This window comes from Doryrhamphus excisus, chromosome 10 (assembly GCF_030265055.1).
Source record: "Doryrhamphus excisus isolate RoL2022-K1 chromosome 10, RoL_Dexc_1.0, whole genome shotgun sequence".
Taxonomy (NCBI): Eukaryota; Metazoa; Chordata; class Actinopteri; order Syngnathiformes; family Syngnathidae; genus Doryrhamphus; species Doryrhamphus excisus.
In genome coordinates, this window is record NC_080475.1 from 6,790,631 (window position 1) to 6,810,000 (window position 19,370).

The 19,370-nt window shown below is 44.1% G+C and overlaps 1 protein-coding gene across 5 annotated transcripts in view; it reads left to right on the plus strand.

The window, feature by feature from the left end:
* Positions 1-91: 91 nt before the first annotated feature.
* The window catches only part of pklr (pyruvate kinase L/R), a 28,181-nt gene continuing 8,902 nt past the window's right edge, over positions 92-19,370 (plus strand). The window contains exons 1-10 of one of the 5 annotated variants that reach the window (XR_009131946.1): positions 92-2,079; positions 2,154-2,309; positions 3,651-3,865; positions 6,350-6,553; positions 6,622-6,791; positions 6,865-7,031; positions 8,084-8,162; positions 8,770-8,997; positions 9,097-9,407; positions 14,003-14,144. Coding sequence is in view for 4 of the 5 variants with exons in the window: in XM_058085744.1 (XP_057941727.1) it covers positions 9,395-9,407; positions 14,003-14,167; positions 14,252-14,343; positions 14,418-14,549; positions 15,679-15,865; positions 15,941-16,214; positions 18,241-18,391 (1,014 nt within the window). In the remaining variant the exon portion in view is untranslated. Of the gene's footprint in view, positions 2,080-2,153; positions 2,310-3,650; positions 3,866-6,349; positions 6,554-6,621; positions 6,792-6,864; positions 7,032-8,083; positions 8,163-8,769; positions 8,998-9,096; positions 9,408-9,529; positions 9,721-11,987; positions 12,202-14,002; positions 14,168-14,251; positions 14,344-14,417; positions 14,550-15,678; positions 15,866-15,940; positions 16,215-18,240; positions 18,392-19,370 lie in introns of those variants that run through there. The other 4 variants (XM_058085745.1, XM_058085747.1, XM_058085746.1 and 1 more) reach the window with 4 other exon arrangements.

Consider the following 19,370-nt stretch of genomic DNA (forward strand, 5'->3'; position numbering starts at 1 on the left):
CTCCACGCCTTCCAAAGCCTCAGCTTGGCCAAACACGGCAAGACGTCCACCCCCACACCTGACAGGGGGCACGCTTGCAAAGTCATGTGACCCAGACTTTATTATCATGTGTACTTGGTTAGTCCTTAGGCCCTTTGTAGGGCCGTTTGTGTTTCTTATCAATAATGAACTAACTGAGAACTAACCTTAGCAAATGTATTTGTGGTGGTCCACATTTGTTCATGTCGGGCCGCCACAACTAAAGGACTGGCTGCAATCTACGGGAAGCAGGAGCGTAAATACTGTCACGCATGTGTAGAAATACACTTCCGCTAATCCCACTTTTGGTGTTTGATTCCTAAGCGCTCGCTCTTTGTTTGCTTGCTCCGTCTAGGCCAGGGGCGTCCAAATATTTTTGTCCGCTGAGGGCCACAGGGTGAAGAACGGAAGGATGCAGACGTGCTGAGAGGTTTTATCTGTTTGACGAAAAAGACTACATCTCAGCTTTGTCATGGAGGTGAAAGGCATATTATTCATATCTACTTCTTTCCATATTTGCTCTTTTACTGGCTCATTTTCTTTTATTTCCATATTTTCATTGATTCTGCTTTAGTCTTCTAATAACTTTCCCCCCCAAAACTTAACTTTATGTTGATTTGTTGGATTCTCATTTTAATATTCTATGCTATGCTAACTCTATGCTACTAAAATGACAGACAGACATTAACAGACAATTTTCTATATGATAATATTTGGACTTTATTCTCCTAAAATGACATCATTTTTTTCCCCATTTCCGCTGTTTGTCTTTACGTACTTTCTTGATGATGCCTTTTTTGACATATTTTGACTTTATTCTCACAAAATCATAACTTTTCCCACAACCTAATTTGTCAAAAATGACAAGAAATGATGCGTTGTTTTGTTTTTGTCATAATATTACAACTTTTTAAAAAACTGCATCTTTTTCTTTTCATAATATTACAAAGTAATTCTCATAAAATTCTGATTTTTTTTCTCCATTATACCACAACTTCATATTTGACTTTTTGCTGACGTTTCTGTTTTTGCTGGGTTTTTTTTTGTTTATTTGTAGTTTTCTTCTGAGTTTATGCCACGGGCCACACATGGCTCCTAGACCGTACTTTGGACACCCCCGGTCACCGGTGTGGGGGTGCAGGGACAGGAAGGTGTTTGCAGAGCGACTTTGCCCCCACGTGGTGTTTCATACGAGTTGCTATGAATGTGTACTGTATGTTGTTGATAGATTAGTACTGAGCAGCCAGACCCTTTCTGGTTCTATGGTTATCACGACACTTTTTTGCCATCCATCATTATCGTGGCGTCTGACGAATCGCATATTTCTTTCCGAGAAGATTCAGTTTGAACTCCAAAATGTCATCTTTTGTGTGATGCTGCAAGCCGGTTGCCACGGCAACACGATTTCTATTGACTCAGGTCTTGTGACCTTGCGGTACCCCGTCAGCAACGTGTTTTTAACGCTGCAGTACACACAATGCTGCCGTTGTGTGGACTGCAGCGTCTGGAGACATGAGACAAAGACGCTCCTGGAGACAGGAAGTCAGCCTCTCGAGTTGGATGTGAAATTGAAACCATGGAAATAAAGCCCGACTGGACTTCCTCTCTGCTCTTGTTACGTTTCTGCACACACACACACACATTGTTGTGCTTCTCTTGAACTTGCCACCTTCACGTCCGTAAATCATCACCTCCTATCTGAGGGTCCTACAGCGATGGAGCGCATCCAAGGATACGAGAAGGAGGCTCCCATAAACAGGACCTCACACTGGGCTTCCCGACCCAGAGGAGCATGTCCAACGTGGCGAGAGCGTGCGTCGGGGGCCGGTGGTGCCGCGGAGCTCCTTCAAGGGCCCTCAGCGTAGCCGCAGAAGGGACGGTGCTGGCAAAAGAAGGGCAGAGACGTCGAGGAGGGGACGGACGGGTGAGGAGCTTTGAGGAGATCCCGCACACGGGGAGGAGCGGATGGATCAACCTGGTGAAGTTTTGGCGGGAGGATCGCTTCAGGCTGCTCCACAAGCACATGGAGAGCTCCTTCAACACCTTGGGGCCCATCTACAGGTAAGGACGCACCCGATGAAGCTCCTCTGTATGAATGTGACGTTGACATTGACGCTGACGTTGTGTTCGACAAGAGAGCACCTGGGCACCCAAAGCAGCGTGAACATCATGTTACCGCGAGACGTCGGAGAGCTGTACCGCTCGGAAGGCCTCTACCCGCGACGCATGATCCTGCAGCCCTGGGCCACGCACCGAGAAACCCGCCAGCACAGCAAGGGAGTCTTCCTCAAGTTAGCATTTCTCATATCATTTACTCATAAAGCTCAGATGTTCCACAGGACCTTCACTGGTCTTTATGCGTCACTGGTGATGGTCGCCATCAAGCGTTGAGCTTTCACACCATAGTTACGTCATAGTTGGTCATTACGCCCTCATTCGGGTCACATGGATGAAGACATTGACAAAGAATCTCACGTTTTTAGAATAAAGTCATTTATGGATGAGGAAAAATAAACTTTCTTCTCATACATTTATGACTTTATTATGATCACATTAAGACTTTTTCTCATCAATTTATGACTTTATTTTGATATTAAGACTTTTTCTCATCAATTTATGACTATTATGATAATAAGACTTTTTCTCATCAATTTATGACTTTATTATGATGATATTAAGACTTTTTCTCATCAATTTATGACTTTATTTTGATATTAAGACTTTTTCTCATCAATTTATGACTTTATTATGATGATATTAAGACTTTTTCTCATCAATTTATGACTTTATTTTGATATTAAGACTTTTTCTCATCAATTTATGACTTTATTATGATGATATTAAGACTTTTTCTCATCAATTTATGACTTTATTTTGATAATATTAAGACTTTTTCTCATCAATTTATGACTATTTTGATAATAAGACTTTTTCTCATCAATTTATGACTATTATGATAATATTAAGACTTTTTTTCATCAATTTATGACTTTATTTTGATAATATTAAGACTTTTTCTCATCAATTTATGACTATTATGATAAGACTTTTTCTCATCAATTTATGACTATTATGATAATATTAAGACTTTTTCTCATCAATTTATGAATTTATTATGATAATATTAAGACTTTTTTCATCAATTTATCACATTTTCCTCAAAATTGCATATTTTTTTAATGTGAGCCAAAAAAGGCAGGATATTAACAACAAAAAAAGTTGTAAAATTAGAACAATTAAGTTATTTCACAAAAAAAAGTCACAACAATAAAGCAGTAAAAATATACGAGGAAAAAAAGTTGTACTTTTACAGCAATAACATCTAAAATATAGGAGGAAAAAACTCAAATTTACTAGAAAAAAACTTGCATTTAGTAAAAAGTTGAACATTTAGAATAATAAAATAATACATTTACTTTCAAAAAAATTTAATTTAGACCGATAATCATAAATATAAGCAGAAAAAAGTCATCATATTACTAGACTAAATTCATAAATCGATGAGAACAAAGTTGTACATTTACAAGAAAAAACAAAAAAAGTCCTACATTTAGAACAAAGTCATGAATATACGAGTAAAAAAAGATGTAAAGGTGTGACAATAAATTCCTGCCGCTTTCTTTCCTCTTCAGGAACGGCGAGGAGTGGCGCTCGGACCGCCTCCTCCTCAACAAGGAGGTGATGGTGAGCGCGGCCGTCCGGCGTTTCGTCCCCCTGCTGGACGAGGTGGCCAGGGATTTCTGCCGCATGCTCCAGGACAGAGTGGAGGCGGAGGGGAGAGGGAAGGAGGGCGACCGCGGCCTGACGCTGGACCCCAGTCCCGACCTCTTCCGCTTTGCACTGGAAGGTCAGCAAGACGCCTTCGGTTTTACTTTCGTTTTCGTTGACTTTTAAGACGCATGCATTTCAATTAGGACATCTTCAGTCCAATTCTGCATCAGTGCTGAGGTTTAATGGGACTGCTATCATGGAGGGGGTCAAAAGAAGCAATCGTTGCCCGTTCACTCAGCATGACTTCTCACCAAGACACTTGAATGCACCATAGATGCTCTCATACACGCGTGCTTAGCATATTCCACACACGTGGGGTCAAGCTAAACACGCAGCTTTTTAAAAATAGATGACACAAAGAGGCGGCGTGTTCTTGCAGCACGTCTGCTGCTGCATTCGCAAGTGCCAAAGCTGCCGTGTATGAAGGAGACGGAAAGGGCGGGGCTATTGACTCTGCCGCTGTCAGACCTCACAAGGTGCTAAGCCGCTTCAGGAATAGACCCGTCCATCCTCTCCGTTCTGCTTGCTGCTGCTGCGTTTGACAGACGGAGGAAGGAAATGTACAATCTCCAAATCCATTCCAACATGACTCCAGTCAGTAGCTAGCATCTCCTGTCTGCTACGCGACTATGGAAGGAGGCGCACACCAACAAGGATCTCATTGGCCTAGCCCATGACTAAACAAGACCCTTTCTAACCAACCATAGAACCTAGCCCAGCCCACAGTCCCAAGGACCAGTCTTAGGTTCATATGGTCCAAGCCCAAAATCAAAAGACATCGTCCTGGTTCAAAAGGTCCTCGCCCAGAATCAAAAAGTCTTCTGAGCCCAGAAAAAAAGACCTAAAGTCAGTCCAAAAGGTTCTCGAATCAAAAGGACCTTGCTCATAATCGAAAATCCTAGGTCTGAATCAAAAGAACTTAGCTCATGATCGAAAGGTCCTCGCCCAGAATCAAAAAGTCTTCCGAGCCCAGAAAAAAAAAGCCCTAGAGTCAGTCCAAAAGGTTCTAGAATCCAAAGGACCTTGCTCAGTATCGTAAAGTCGTAGGTCTGAATCAAAAGAACTTAGCCCAGAATCAAAAAGTCTTCTGAGCCCAGAAAAAAAGACCTTGAGTCAGTCCAAAAGGTTCTAGAATCAAAAGGACCCAGCTCATTATCGTAAAGTCCTAGGTCTGAATCAAAAGAACTTAGCTCATGATCAAAAGGTCCTCGTCCAGAATCAAAAAGTCTTCCGAGCCCAGAAAAAAAGACCTAAAGTCAGTCCAAAAGGTTCTAGAATCCAAAGGACCTTGCTCAGTATCGTAAAGTCGTAGGTCTGAATCAAAAGAACTTAGCCCAAAATCAAAAAGTCTTCCGAGCCCAGAAAAAAAAAGCCCTAGAGTCAGTCCAAAAGGTTCTAGAATCCAAAGGACCTTGCTCAGTATCGTAAAGTCGTAGGTCTGAATCAAAAGAACTTAGCCCAGAATCAAAAAGTCTTCTGAGCCCAGAAAAAAAGACCTTGAGTCAGTCCAAAAGGTTCTAGAATCAAAAGGACCCAGCTCATTATCGTAAAGTCCTAGGTCTGAATCAAAAGAACTTAGCTCATGATCAAAAGGTCCTCGTCCAGAATCAAAAAGTCTTCCGAGCCCAGAAAAAAAGACCTAAAGTCAGTCCAAAAGGTTCTAGAATCCAAAGGACCTTGCTCAGTATCGTAAAGTCGTAGGTCTGAATCAAAAGAACTTAGCCCAAAATCAAAAAGTCTTCCGAGCCCAGAAAAAAAAAGCCCTAGAGTCAGTCCAAAAGGTTCTAGAATCCAAAGGACCTTGCTCAGTATCGTGAAGTCGTAGGTCTGAATCAAAAGAACTTAGCCCAGAATCAAAAAGTCTTCTGAGCCCAGAAAAAAAGACCTTGAGTCAGTCCAAAAGGTTCTAGAATCAAAAGGACCCAGCTCATTATCGTAAAGTCCTAGGTCTGAATCAAAAGAACTTAGCTCATGATCAAAAGGTCCTCGTCCAGAATCAAAAAGTCTTCCGAGCCCAGAAAAAAAGCCCTAGAGTCAGTCCAAAAGGTTCTAGAATCCAAAGGACCTTGCTCAGTATCGTAAAGTCGTAGGTCTGAATCAAAAGAACTTAGCCCAGAATCAAAAAGTCTTCCGAGCCCAGAAAAAAAGACATTGAGTCAGTCCAAAAGGTTCTAGAATCACAAGGACCCAGCTCATTATTGTAAAGTCCTAGGTCTGAATCAAAAGAACTTAGCTCATGATCAAAAGGTCCTCGCCCAGAATCAAAAAGTCTTCCGAGCCCAGAAAAAAAGACCTAAAGTCAGTCCAAAAGGTTCTAGAATCTAAAGAACCTAGCTCATGATCAAAAGGTCCGAGGTCTGAATCAAAAGGACCTAGCTCATTATCGTAAAGTCTTAATCCAGAATCAAAGACCCTCCCCCTCTGAAGGTCCCAACCCATGGCTGGAAGGTCCTATCACACAACCACAAGGTCCTAGCGTAGGGTCCCAGCTAGGTCTCCAGAAGAAGACAACAATAAAAGAACTGAAAGCTAGCTAACCCTTGACCCCTCCCCCGTGCAGCCAGCTGCCATGTTCTCTACGGGGAGCGCATGGGCCTGTTCTCCTCAACGTCCTCCCTGGAGTCTCAGAAGTTCATCTGGGCGGTGGAAAGAATGCTGGCCACCACGCCCCCCCTCCTCTACCTGCCCTCCCCCCTGCTGGAGCGAATCGGCGCCCCCCTGTGGACCCAGCACGCCGCAGCGTGGGACCACATCTTCAGCCAAGGTAGGATGGCGTCGGAAGGGCCGTGGACGTCTGCTGGATCTGCCTCACTGTACGTGGTGGTCTTCCAGCTGAGGCCAGCATCCAGAGGGGCTTCCAGTACCTGTCCTCCAAGCTGGCTTCAAGGTCCGCTGGGGACCCGTACCAGGGGGTTCTGGGCCAACTCCTGGAGAAAGGGCAGCTCTCTAGAGACCTCATCAAGGCCAACATCACTGAGCTGATGGCTGGAGCTGTGGACACGGTGTGTGTGTGTGTGTGTGTGTTGACGTGTGTGTGTTGACATATGTGTGTGTTGACGTGTGCTGTGTCCCCAGACGGCGGTTCCACTGCAGTTTGCTCTGTTTGAGTTGGGGCGGAACCCCGCCGTGCAGGACAGGGTGAGGCAGCAGCTCAGGGTGTCGCTGGCCCAGGCGGGTGGGGACCCTCTCAAAGCCCTGCAGGGGGCCCCGCTCCTTAAAGGCACCGTCAAGGAGATTCTAAGGTACCCGAAACACTGGAGGAACGCTTACATGTATTTGCAATTTGGAATCGAACTTGGGTCTCCGAGCTGTGTGTCCTGCATGCTAACCACCCGAACACCGTGCAACCTACCACTAATTAATCAATATTTACGTATATAACACCACAAATAAAAAAATAAATCTTTATACAGAGTATATTTATACATAATAAAATATTCAACTAAAAAATATAAATACTAATATTAATACAATACTACAAATAATGCTAGTGATACTGCTAATAGTAATGAGTCCGTCAAGGAGATTCTAAGGTACCCAAAACACTGGAGGGACGCTTACGTTTATATGCAATTTGGAATCGAACTCGGGTCTCCAAGCTGTGTGTCCTGCATGCTAACCACCCGAACACCGTGCAACCTACCACTAATTAATCAATATTTACGTATATAACACCACATATAAAAAAATAAATCTTTATACAGAGTATATTTATACATAATAAAATATTCAACTAAAAAATATAAATACTAATATTAATACAATACTACAAATAATGCTAGTGATACTGCTAATAATAATAATGAGTCCATCAAGGAGAATGCTTACGTTTATTTGCAATTTGGAATCGAACTCAGGTCTCCAAGCTGTGTGTCCTGCATGCTAACCACCCGAACACGTGCAACCTACCACTAATTAATATTTATGTAATAAAATATTAAATAAAAAAATATACTCATATTAATACAATACTACAAATCATGCTAGTGATACTGCTAATAATATAATAGTAGTGCAATACAGAAGTACGCAAGTATCGAAACAAAAACACAGCGTCATTTAAAGTTATATACACGATATCCAGCTGGATACATGCTGACCAAGTCACAGCTTTATTGCACAGTTTATTGCACGGTTATTGGACAGGACTTTTTGGGTGTCGTTTTTATGACTGAGTCTGTTAGCTGCAGGAAGGAAAGACCTAGCTTAGCCTAGCCTAGCCTAACCTGCGATATCTGTCCTTCACACGTTGTATGTCAGGAAGTAGTAAACGAGGGTGTGTGTGTGTTGTCAGATTGTATCCGGTGGGCATCACCGTGCAGCGCTACCCGGTCAAAGACATCATCCTTCACCGTTACAACGTTCCAGCAGGGGTGAGTCACCAGCAGCACACCTCAGCATCTTCACGATGACCTTCACGAAGATCTTCATGTTGACCTTCGCGAAGATCTTCATGTTGATCTTCGCGAAGATCTTCATGTTGACCTTCGCGAAGATCTTCATGTTGATCTTCGCGAAGATCTTCATGTTGATCTTCGCAAAGATCTTCATGTTGATCTTCGCAAAGATCTTCATGTTGATCCTCGCGAAGATCTTCATGTTGACCTTCGCGAAGATCTTCATGTTGATCTTCGCAAAGATCTTCATGTTGATCTTCGCAAAGATCTTCACGTTGATCCTCGCAAAGATCTTCACGTTGATCCTCGCGAAGATCTTCACGTTGATCTTCACGAAGATCTTCACGTTGATCTTCACGAAGATCTTCACGTTGATCTTCACGAAGATCTTCACGTTGATCTTCACGAAGATCTTCACGAAGATCTTCACGTTGATCTTCACGAAGATCTTCACGAAGATCTTCACGTTGATCTTCACGAAGATCTTCACGAAGATCTTCACGAAGATCTTCACGTTGATCTTCACGAAGATCTTCACGTTGATCTTCACGAAGATCTTCACGTTGATCTCATGGGCCCTCAGACCATGGTCCAAGTGTGTCTGTACCCCCTGGGGAGGAGCGCAGAGGTCTTTGACAACCCGCTGACCTTTGACCCCGGCCGATGGGGCAGCGTCCGCGAGGAGGGGCCGGAGAGAGGAGGAGCGAAAGAGGAGGGGGCCGGCTTCCGTTCGCTGGCGTTCGGGTTCGGGGCGAGGCAGTGCGTCGGCCGCAGGATTGCCGAGAATGAGATCCAGCTCTGTCTCATGCACGTGAGTCACGCACGGGAACTATCCACCCCCCCCCCCCCCCTTAACCCGGGGGTGTCCAAGCGTTTTTTTACGACCGTCACCTCCTTTTTATCTTTGCAGATCCTGCTCAACTTCCACCTCAGTGTGTCTTCTTCACAAGACCTCAACACCAAAGTTACCCTCATCCTGCAGCCTGAGACTCCACCCAGGATCACCTTCAGGAAGCTCTGACACACACACACACACACACACACACACTTTCTACCCACGTCCTCCAAATAAAAATGAACTTTGGTCCTCCTCCTGCCAACGCACTGCCAGGGTTGTCCATCAGGTGGTGCTAAAGCTCCTCCTCCCCTTCCTTCTCCTGCTTTGCTCGCCGCTGCTTGCCGAGCCTTCATTGTGGGCTTGCATCTTCATGTGTGCTACAGGTTGGTCATTGGCTTACTATTTCTTCTTCTTCTTCTTCTTCTTCTTCTTCTTCTTCTTCTTCTTCTTCTTACTCCAAGCTTAGCATCTGGCTCATCTCACCGGTTTTATATGTGCTACTGTACTCTACTGTACTGTATTCTACTGCACTGTACTCTACTGTATTCTACTGTACCGCATATGATCTTGTCCCCAGTGGACATCTTTGTGGTCCCCTACAGCGTTGTATACAGTATAAAGTGGAATTGAACTGGTGTCGGCGGGTCTCCTGGTCAACTGTTATATGATCCCGAGTGTTTCCTACAAGGTGCAAAGGTCTGTTTGCTCTGCAGCTCAAGGTGCACGCCTTCAGTCAACCTGCTTTTTAATCAGTAAATATGCACACGCTCAGTGGGCCGGTGGGGGGGGGGGGGGGGAATGGTGTCAGTCAGTCGGCATCATCAGGTCTTGTGTGGAAACTTACCAGGAATATTCAATAACTTGCAGGTCAAGCTATAAATAAAAGAGGTCAGCATAATGTTAGTTGGAAGGAAGGAAGATGGATACAGTAGTAGTTACTGTTAATGACTAAGACACATACACTTAGAGTAGTTACTGAGGAACTAATGACTAAGGCACATATACACTTAGAGTAGTTACTGAGGAACTAATGACTAAGGCACATACACTTGGAGTAGTTACTGAGGAACTAATGACTAAGGCACATACACTTGGAGTAGTTACTGAGGAACTAATGACTAAGGCACATACACTTGGAGTAGTTACTGAGGAACTAATGACTAAGGCACATACACTTGGAGTAGTTACTGAGGAACTAATGACTAAGGCACATACACTTGGAGTAGTTACTGAGGAACTAATGACTAAGGCACATACACTTGGAGTAGTTACTGAGGAACTAATGACTAAGGCACATACACTTGGAGTAGTTACTGAGGAACTAATGACTAAGGCACATACACTTGGAGTAGTTACTGAGGAACTAATGACTAAGGCACATACACTTGGAGTAGTTACTGAGGAACTAATGACAAAGGCACATACACTTGGAGTAGTTACTGAGGAACTAATGACAAAGGCACATACACTTAGAGTAGTTACTGAGGAACTAAAGACTAAGGCACATACACTTAGAGTAGTTACTGAGGAACTAATGACTAAGGCACATATACACTTGGAGTAGTTACTAAGGAACTAATGACTAAGGCACATACAGTTAGAGTAGTTACTAGGGAAGTAATGAGCAGAGTAGTTACTGAGGAACAAAGACACATTTAGAGCAGCTACCGAGTAGATAATGAGTAGAGTAGTCACTGAGGAACCAAGACACATGCATTTAGAGTAGTTACCAATGGACTAATGAGTAGAGTAGTTACTTAGGAACTAATGAGTAGAGTAGTCACCTAGGAAATGACAAGTAGATTAGTTGCTGAGGAAAACAAGACACATATACGTATTTAGAGTGGTTATTGAACAACTGATGAACGGAAGACACATACATTTTGAGTAATTACAGAGGAAGTAATGAGTAGAGTAGTTACTGAGGAACCGACGCACATCTATTTAGAGTATTTACCTAGGAAGTAGTGAGTAGAGTAGTTACTGTGTGACTAAGACACATGTATTTAGAGTGGTTACTGGGGAACCAAGACACATGCATTTGAAGTGGTTACTGAATAACTGACTAAGGCACATCCATTTAAATGAGTTACTGAGGAACAAAGACACATTTAGAGTAGCTAGCGAGTAGACAATGAGTAGAGTAGTCACTGAGGAACCAAGACACATGCATTTAGAGTAGTTACCAATGGACTAATGAGTAGAGTAGTTACTTGGGAACTAATGAATAGAGTAGTCACCTAGGAAATAACAAGTAGATTAGTTGCTGAGGAAAACAAGACACCTATATTTAGAGTGGTTATTGAACAACTGATGAACGGAAGACACATACATTTTGAGTAATTACAGAGGAAGTAATGAGTAGAGTAGTTACTGAGGAACTGACGCACATCAATTTAGAGTATTTACCTAGGAAGTAGTGAGTAGAGTAGTTACTGTGTGACTAAGACATGTATTTAGAGTGGTTACTGAGGAACTAATGAGTAGAGTGGTGACTGGGGAACCAAGACACATGTATTTAGAGTGGTTACTGAATAACTGACTAAGGCACATCCACTTAAATGAGTTACTGAGGAACTCAACGTTTAGAGTAGTTGCTGAGGAAGTAATGAGGATCTAATGACTAAGACACATGAATTGAGAGTAGTTACTGAGGAACTACCATATGTGACCTTTTGTCCTTGGGAGACGTTCTGGAATGACTTCCTTTCCCCTAAATGTACTTTATTCTTGGTATACTTCTAATGAAGATGATGATGATGATTGAAGGTGACCCTAATATTCCAGCGTATAAAAGTATGTGGTGACCATTTGTATATTTCTTCATATTTGCCATAAGAACGGCGTTTCATGACTGTGTGTGTGTGTGTGTGTGTGTGTGTGTCCTTCATGCACAAATGTCACTTTGAACCTCACAACACTTTGGTGTCGTAATGGAGGCTTTTTTTTCTTTCCATTTTTAGCATTGTTGACGCCCCGATGTCAACTTGATGACCTGGCGTACCTGACTGACGTGTGTGCGTGTGCGTGTGCGTGTGTGCCAAGAGGGCGAAAGTTAAGCAAAAAGGGCGTGCCCAGGTGTGATCATGTGACGTGCATCATTCCGCGTATGAGGCGGCTGAGAGAGCAGACAGGAAGGTAGAGGAGGAAGGTGAACAAGTCCAAAGTACCAGATGGGTGAGCACGGCTTTTCCTTATGTCACTGCTTTATTGATCGCTGCTGTAGATATTCATTGATTGATTCATTGGGAGTCTTTTGAGTCGGAAATGTTACCGGTCTGTTCCAGGGTCAAACTGTCACCATCATCTAGCTTGAATGTTATTAGTTATATAGTTTATTACACACACAATGTGAGCCGTAGCTGACCTGGATACGAGTACAAAGCGTCAGGCTAGTTCATGTCAGTGACCTCCTGTACAGTAAGCGTCTTCTGTCGGCTGCCAATCATAGCTATACTGTAGTGTGTGTACGTCTCGTGTGGGAGGTCTCAGCGGGACAGGAAGGAAGTGATGTGTGCAGCGGTGCGGCACAACTGGGTCACAGGGAGTTGGTGCTGTGTGCTTCCATCCCGCTTCCATCAGGCCTCGTCTTCACCTGTAAATACTCCCACACGGACGCCACCATCAGGAGCGCCGTTTTTTTAATGTTCTCCTCCATGCTAGCATAGTCTGCACTAGCTAGCTTTGGAGTTTCTATTTGTTTTTTATTTAATTCCGCCTCAACACTCCTCCATCATCATCATCCTCCTGGTCATCGCCGGCGGCTGTAATGGCGAGCTCGACTGAGTGTGAAATCCCGTGAAAGGGACGTTGTCGTGGCGCCGCTTCCTTCCGTGCCGCGCATGACAGATCCCCTCATTGACGTTTTCTCGGGGAGGAAATTGCCTTTGAAATCCTTCAGCGGTTTTCTGCTCTTACTTTGGCGTTAAAAGGTGAACGCTTTATTCGACGCCTTCCGGCGCGTTTTCACTTTCTCGCTGATTGATGATTGACAGCTGACTGATTACTGTACTTGGCATGTGTACTGCGGGTAGCGTACGTAGTACTTCATGTTCCTCATTAACGTCACCATCTTCTCACCTTTGACCCTTCCCCATGTGTGCTATGCTAATATGCTAACTTTATTTGGAGAATATCACAACATTGTTATCATAATATTGGGACTTTCATCTTGTACTTAGTAAATACTGTAATACTTACAAATTTTTGCATGTGATATTTACTTTTGTACAACTTTTCTTGAAAGAATTGCAACTTTTTATCACAAAATTAGTTATTTTCTTAGTAATATTAAGAACCTTGTTACATATATTTATATTCAGACTTTTTCCTCTCATAATATTCAAACTAAGTATTTTTATTTAAATTAAAATAATTTTAAAAATCATTTGTAAATATTGTTTGCTTCAAAAAAATGTCATGAATTTTTTCTTTTCAATATTATGACTTAAAAAAATTATTATATAATTATAATTATTATTATTATATTATTATGAATAATTATTAAAATTATTTATTCTTCAAAAAATTTTCACTTTTTGTCAGTAAAATTTAATTTTTTTTCAAATATAATATATATAAAATATAATTATAAAAATAATTATATAATATATATAATATATAAAAAGTCTTTCCACAGATTATTCAGAATTTTTTAAAGTGATAAAATGATAACTCATAATGTTCTCATGATGGTGGGTTCATTGATGGTTCAAACAGTGACAATGCATGACTCCATCCGGAAACCAGATTGTCATCAAAATGTCACAGCGTGTCCCTTGGTATCGTGCACCATCCTCCATGAAGTCAATAGTTTGGCTTTTTATGCTATCATCTCCAAAAAAGGTGTTCCTGAGAGCAGCGGCCGCCATGTTGTTTGTGTTGATGATGAGCGCAGCATCGAACCTGGGCTTTTTCATTTGTACTCCCAGGTGTAGCCCTCACACCTCACCTGTCGCCCTCTTTCTCCCACTTCCAGCTCGCATCAGACGCTACTCCGAGGCCATGACCCTGCCCGACTCTTTCATCCAGCGCCAGCAGTTGGACGCCAGCATGGCCGACACCTTCCTGGAGCACCTGTGCCTGCTGGACATCGACCAGGAGCCCATCACGGCACGCAACACCAGCATCATCTGCACCATCGGTGAGCGGGACGCTTGTCTTCTTGTGCTTTGGCTAGCTGGCAGACGGGTGTGGCCTGCTAATATGTGGCACCTCTTCCTTGAAGGTCCTGCTTCCCGATCCATCCCCAAACTCCAGGAAATGGTCAAAGCCGGAATGAACATCGCACGTTTGAATTTCTCTCATGGTTCTCACGAGGTACGTGTCCACGCTCTTCATCGCTTTAACGCTCGTCAGCTTTGTGATGTCGTCTTTTTTTGATTGTGCGCCAGTACCACGGGGAAACCATCCAAAACATCCGCCAGGCCGTGGAGACCATAACCTCCGACCCCTTGTACTATCGACCCGTGGCCATCGCCTTGGATACCAAAGGACCGGAGATCCGTACGGGATTAGTCAAAGGGGTAAACGCACTCCATGAACTGTAAACACGCAACACCAGCAGCAGGTGGCGTCATTGAGCCGTGGGGAATCTTTTCATGTCCTGATTGGATTACGGGACGCTCACACGTCACCACTATCTTAGCTACATCACCATATTAACAGGAAGGATAATTATTGTTAATAACAATAATACATGATTATTAATCCTAAAAAAATAAATATTCAAGATTATATTAAAATATACAGTACATTATGAATATACTACATAGTAAATATATATAACAAGAGTTAAAAAAACATATGATATTGGTACATGTTGGTATATTTGTCAGTACTTTTTGAGTGTTTAGTTGCTGTGTGATGAATTCAGTAAAGTGTTCTTGACAGATGAGTCAGACTGTTATGTACTCTTACATACAGTACTGTTACATACATACAGTACGCGGTCGGCTCCGGCTATACTTTCCTCACTGACTCGCCAGCAGTAAAGTATTTAAACAATTAGCAATTAGCACTTTAGCCATGAATTAGCCGCACCACTGTGTAAGCCGCAGGGTTCAAAAAGCAGTGGCTTATACACTGGAATCTGGAGTACTTTTCCAGGTAAGTGGTGACTGCTAGTAGGAATTAGTTTGACTAACGCTGGTCATATGGACCCTAAAGTAGCACAGCACCGCAGTATATTGATATCATTTCAAGCTAGCTTAAGTTTAGCGAGCTAGTAGAAATGAACACGTTATCATTTTCAACTTAAATGTATGGAGACTAACAATTGACCTCCACTTAAAAAAAAATGGACCTAAAATCCCCCCTGGAGATTTGAGTGACATGGTACATCCCACTTAGCACTTCTTGCTAGTGCTGGATTTAGCTAGCAGCAAAATTGAAGCACAATATATCCACAAGTAAAAAACAAACAGTAAAAGTGTTTTTTTTTTAGGTTTTTAATAACTTACTTTCAACAAATACTAAATAAATCTCTGGTAAGTTGCATTAAGCAGCAAGCTATCAACGTTTTAGCTAGCTAGCTGTTAGTGGCTAACTAGAGCTGTATAAAAATGTCTGCCTGGTACTGTATATGTTTATTTGCAGTAACAAAGTGTTCATGGTTGATGACGGTGTTGGTTTCCGGCTTGTGTGTCGGTGTAGAAAGTGGAAGGAGAGGTGCGGCTGGAAAAAGGCAGCCACGTCCGCGTGGCGACGGCAGAGTGTGACAAAGAGTCCACAGACGGGAAGACCATCTGGGTGGACTATCCCAGCCTGCCTCGGGTGCTGAAGAAGGGAGGCAAGATGTACATCGACGACGGCCTCATTGGACTCAAAGTTCTGGAAACAGGTCTGACACGTGACGAGCACGGGCCACGGCGCATCACGTGACCTCGTGAGTTGTGTCCCTCGTCTTCTTTGGCAGGTCCAGACTGGGTGGACGCGGTGGTGGAGGCCGGCGGCGTGCTGTGCAGCCGTAAAGGTGTCAACCTCCCCGGCTGCGACCTTCTCGGCCTCCAGGCGGTCAGCGAGCGAGACGAGGCCGACCTGAGGTTCGGGGTGGCGCAGGGTGTGGACATGGTGTTCGCTAGCTTCATCCGCTCGGCCCAGGACGTCAGGGATGTACGGCGGGTCCTGGGGGCGCACGGGAGGGAAATCAAGGTGATCAGCAAGGTGGAAAGTCGGCAAGGAGTCCAAAAGTAAGTGAAAGACGTTCCACTTTCCCACGTCGCAACTTTACAAATGCCTGTATGGCGACTCTCTGTTAGATTTCCTGCCAAATTCGGGGTCCTGTGCTTACCCAGCATGCTGTGCAGATAGGGGTGTGATTTTGCGTGGGCATTTATTTTCATGCGGGTGCATCTTGCATTCCATATGTGTTAACTTTCTGTTGTTGTTGTTATTTGCACCGTCAGTGACGTGGGCGTTTGACTTAGACAGATCCTGTTCCTGTGCATTATTTTTACCATTATTACTATTATTATTATTATTATTGCTATTAAACTTATGCAAGCCCCCCATTCCAAAAACACGGGGGTCACAGGGTCTCATGACATTAAACCCAGAAGAGATTTCTTATTCTTGTTCGCTATCATAACATTTCAAGAACTGCAGCATTTCAAGAAATGCTGCAAATGTTTTACAGACAGTCTAATTTGCCTGTGAGAAAAGACATGTTGATATATTATATTATATATAGGAAATATCCCATTTTTATCATATATGATAGTTATTATCGGGCGGCACGGCGGTCGAGTGGTTAGCGTGCAGACCTCACAGCTAGGAGACCAGGGTTCAATTCCGCCCTCGGCCATCTCTGTGTGGAGTTTGCATGTTCTCCCCGTGCATGCGTGGGTTTTCTCCGGGTACTCCGATTTCCTCCCACATTCCAAAAACATGCTAGGTTAATTAGCCACTCCAAATTGTCCATAGGTATGAATGTGAGTGTGAATGGTTGTTTGTCTATATGTGCCCTGTGATTGGCTGGCGACCAGTCCAGGGTGTACCCCGCCTTACGCCCGAAGACAGCTGGGATAGGCTCCAGCACCCCCCGCGACCCTCGTGAGGAAAAGCGGTAGAAAATGAATGAATGAATGAATGATAGTTATTATGGGGCGGCACGGTGGTCGAGTGGTTAGCGCGCAGACCTCACAGCTAGGAGACCAGGGTTCAATTCCACCCTCGGCCATCTCTGTGTGGAGTTTGCATGTTCTCCCCCGTGCATGCGTGGGTTTTCTCTGGGTACTCCGGTTTCCTCCCACATTCCAAAAACATGCTAGGTTAATTGGGCACTCCACGGGGAGAACATGCACACTCCACACAGAGATGGCCGAGAGTGGAATTGAACCCCGGTCTCCTAGCTGTGAGGTCTGCGCGCTAACCACTCGTCCCATAATAACTATCATATATGATAAAAATGGGATATTTCCTATATATAATATAATATATCAACATGTCTTTTCTCACAGGCAAATTGGACTGTCTGTAAAACCTTTGCAGCATTTCTTGAAATGCTGCAGTTCTTGAAATGTTATGATCGCAAACAAGAACAAGAAATCTCGTCTGGGTTTAATGTCATGAGACCCTGTGATCCCCCTACTTTTGATGACTTCCTGTGTGAGTCAAGGCCCCCGCAGTCGCAGCAAGGGTCAGGTCAGGACCTCAGTAGGGTTTTTCAAGGCCCACAGGAGAATGTGTTCCAGGGCTATATAAACGTAGAACTGAAGGTCCCCGGTACCAAGGGGTGTTTGTGGACGTCTGTAGCCGAGGGCAGGAGTGCTGATAACGAGGTGGTGACGGGGCCGTCGCTAGCCGCCTGCCACCCGTCAGCGAGGTGACGGCATGTGTCCAGCCGGCAGGTTCCGTCCCCCGCGTTTGCTAATGGGCTAATCGGTGACTTCCAGCAGCCACTTAATGTATCTTGACACAATTTAGGTTCCAGCTCGGCGTCGTCGTTAGTCATCTGCTCTCAGTGGCTGCCACTTCTAGTGATGGATCTTTTCCATAAATATTTCATTCCCACACGATTACGTTGGTGTCTTTGTCGTTACGATCTCATCTGCCATTTGGATCGCTGCCGCGTGAGTCAGCTTGGGCGTCGTGGAGAGGACGCCATGTTCAACATGAGCTAAATTCTATTTTTGGTATGTTAGCAAAACATTCAGCCTTTTCCCTCCTCATTCTCACCCCCCCAACCCCCCACCCCATCCCTAATCTGTGCCTCAGTTTTGAGGAGATCTTGGCTGAGAGTGACGGAGTGATGGTTGCCAGGGGCGACCTGGGCATTGAGATCCCGGCGGAGAAAGTCTTCATCGCTCAGAAGATGATGATTGGCCGCTGCAACTCGGCGGGCAAGCCTGTCATCTGTGCCACACAGGTCAGAGGGGGGGGGCGCACACACACACACATGCAGAAATGAGGTTTTAAAATGACCAACAATTTTAGAATATAATACCAAGTCTCTGAATATATTGTTTTTAATAACATTGTAATACTGAAACTATCCAATTATAATTAAAATACTTGTAATACCGCGTGGTTTTGCACCCTACCCCGTATGTTTCTTCCTGTTGGCCATCTTTTTTATCAGAATTAGCAAGCTGACTATTTGATTCAAGTAGGGACCTCTCAGTGACCCGGCTAGGCTACTGCAGTATTCAGTAGTAATTGACTTTTGGTGCCTAAAAAATATTGGAAGGACAGCTGGCCTTGCCTCGGGCCAATACATCCATCCGTTTTCCTACGCTTATCCGGGCAGCAGTCTCAGTAGGAAGCCCAGACTTCCCGGTCCCCGGCCGCCCTTTTCTGTTCCATCCAGGTGAGACATAATCCCTTCCGGGTCTTCCCTGAGGCCTCCTAGCGGTAGGATGTGCCCTGAACACCTCCCCAGGAGGCGTCCATTCCACATGCCACCTCATCCGGCTCCTCTCAAGGAGTTCCTCCCGGATGACCGTGCTTCCCACCGTATCTCCAAAGGAGATCCCGATGGAGAAAACTCATTCCCGCCGCTTCTATTGGTGATCTTGTCCTTCAGAAACACCACCCAAAGTTCATGACCGTAGGTGAGGGTGGGAACGTAGATCCGCCGCTTTGCCTTTCGGCAACGGACCACTGGAGAGTCCGCATGACCGGAGACGCCGCTCCAATCCGTCCATCCATCTGGCATGTTTGGACGGCCCTGCCCATTTCCTGTCTGCACATGCATGAATTGGCATGTCCTTGTCAGGCGCAGACACTTGATGATATTTGCACAAATAATTAAAATAAAATTAAAATAAGGTTCATCAATTAAAATAAGGTTCATCAATTAAAGTAAGGTTCATCAATTAAAATAAGGTTCATCAATTAAAGTAAGG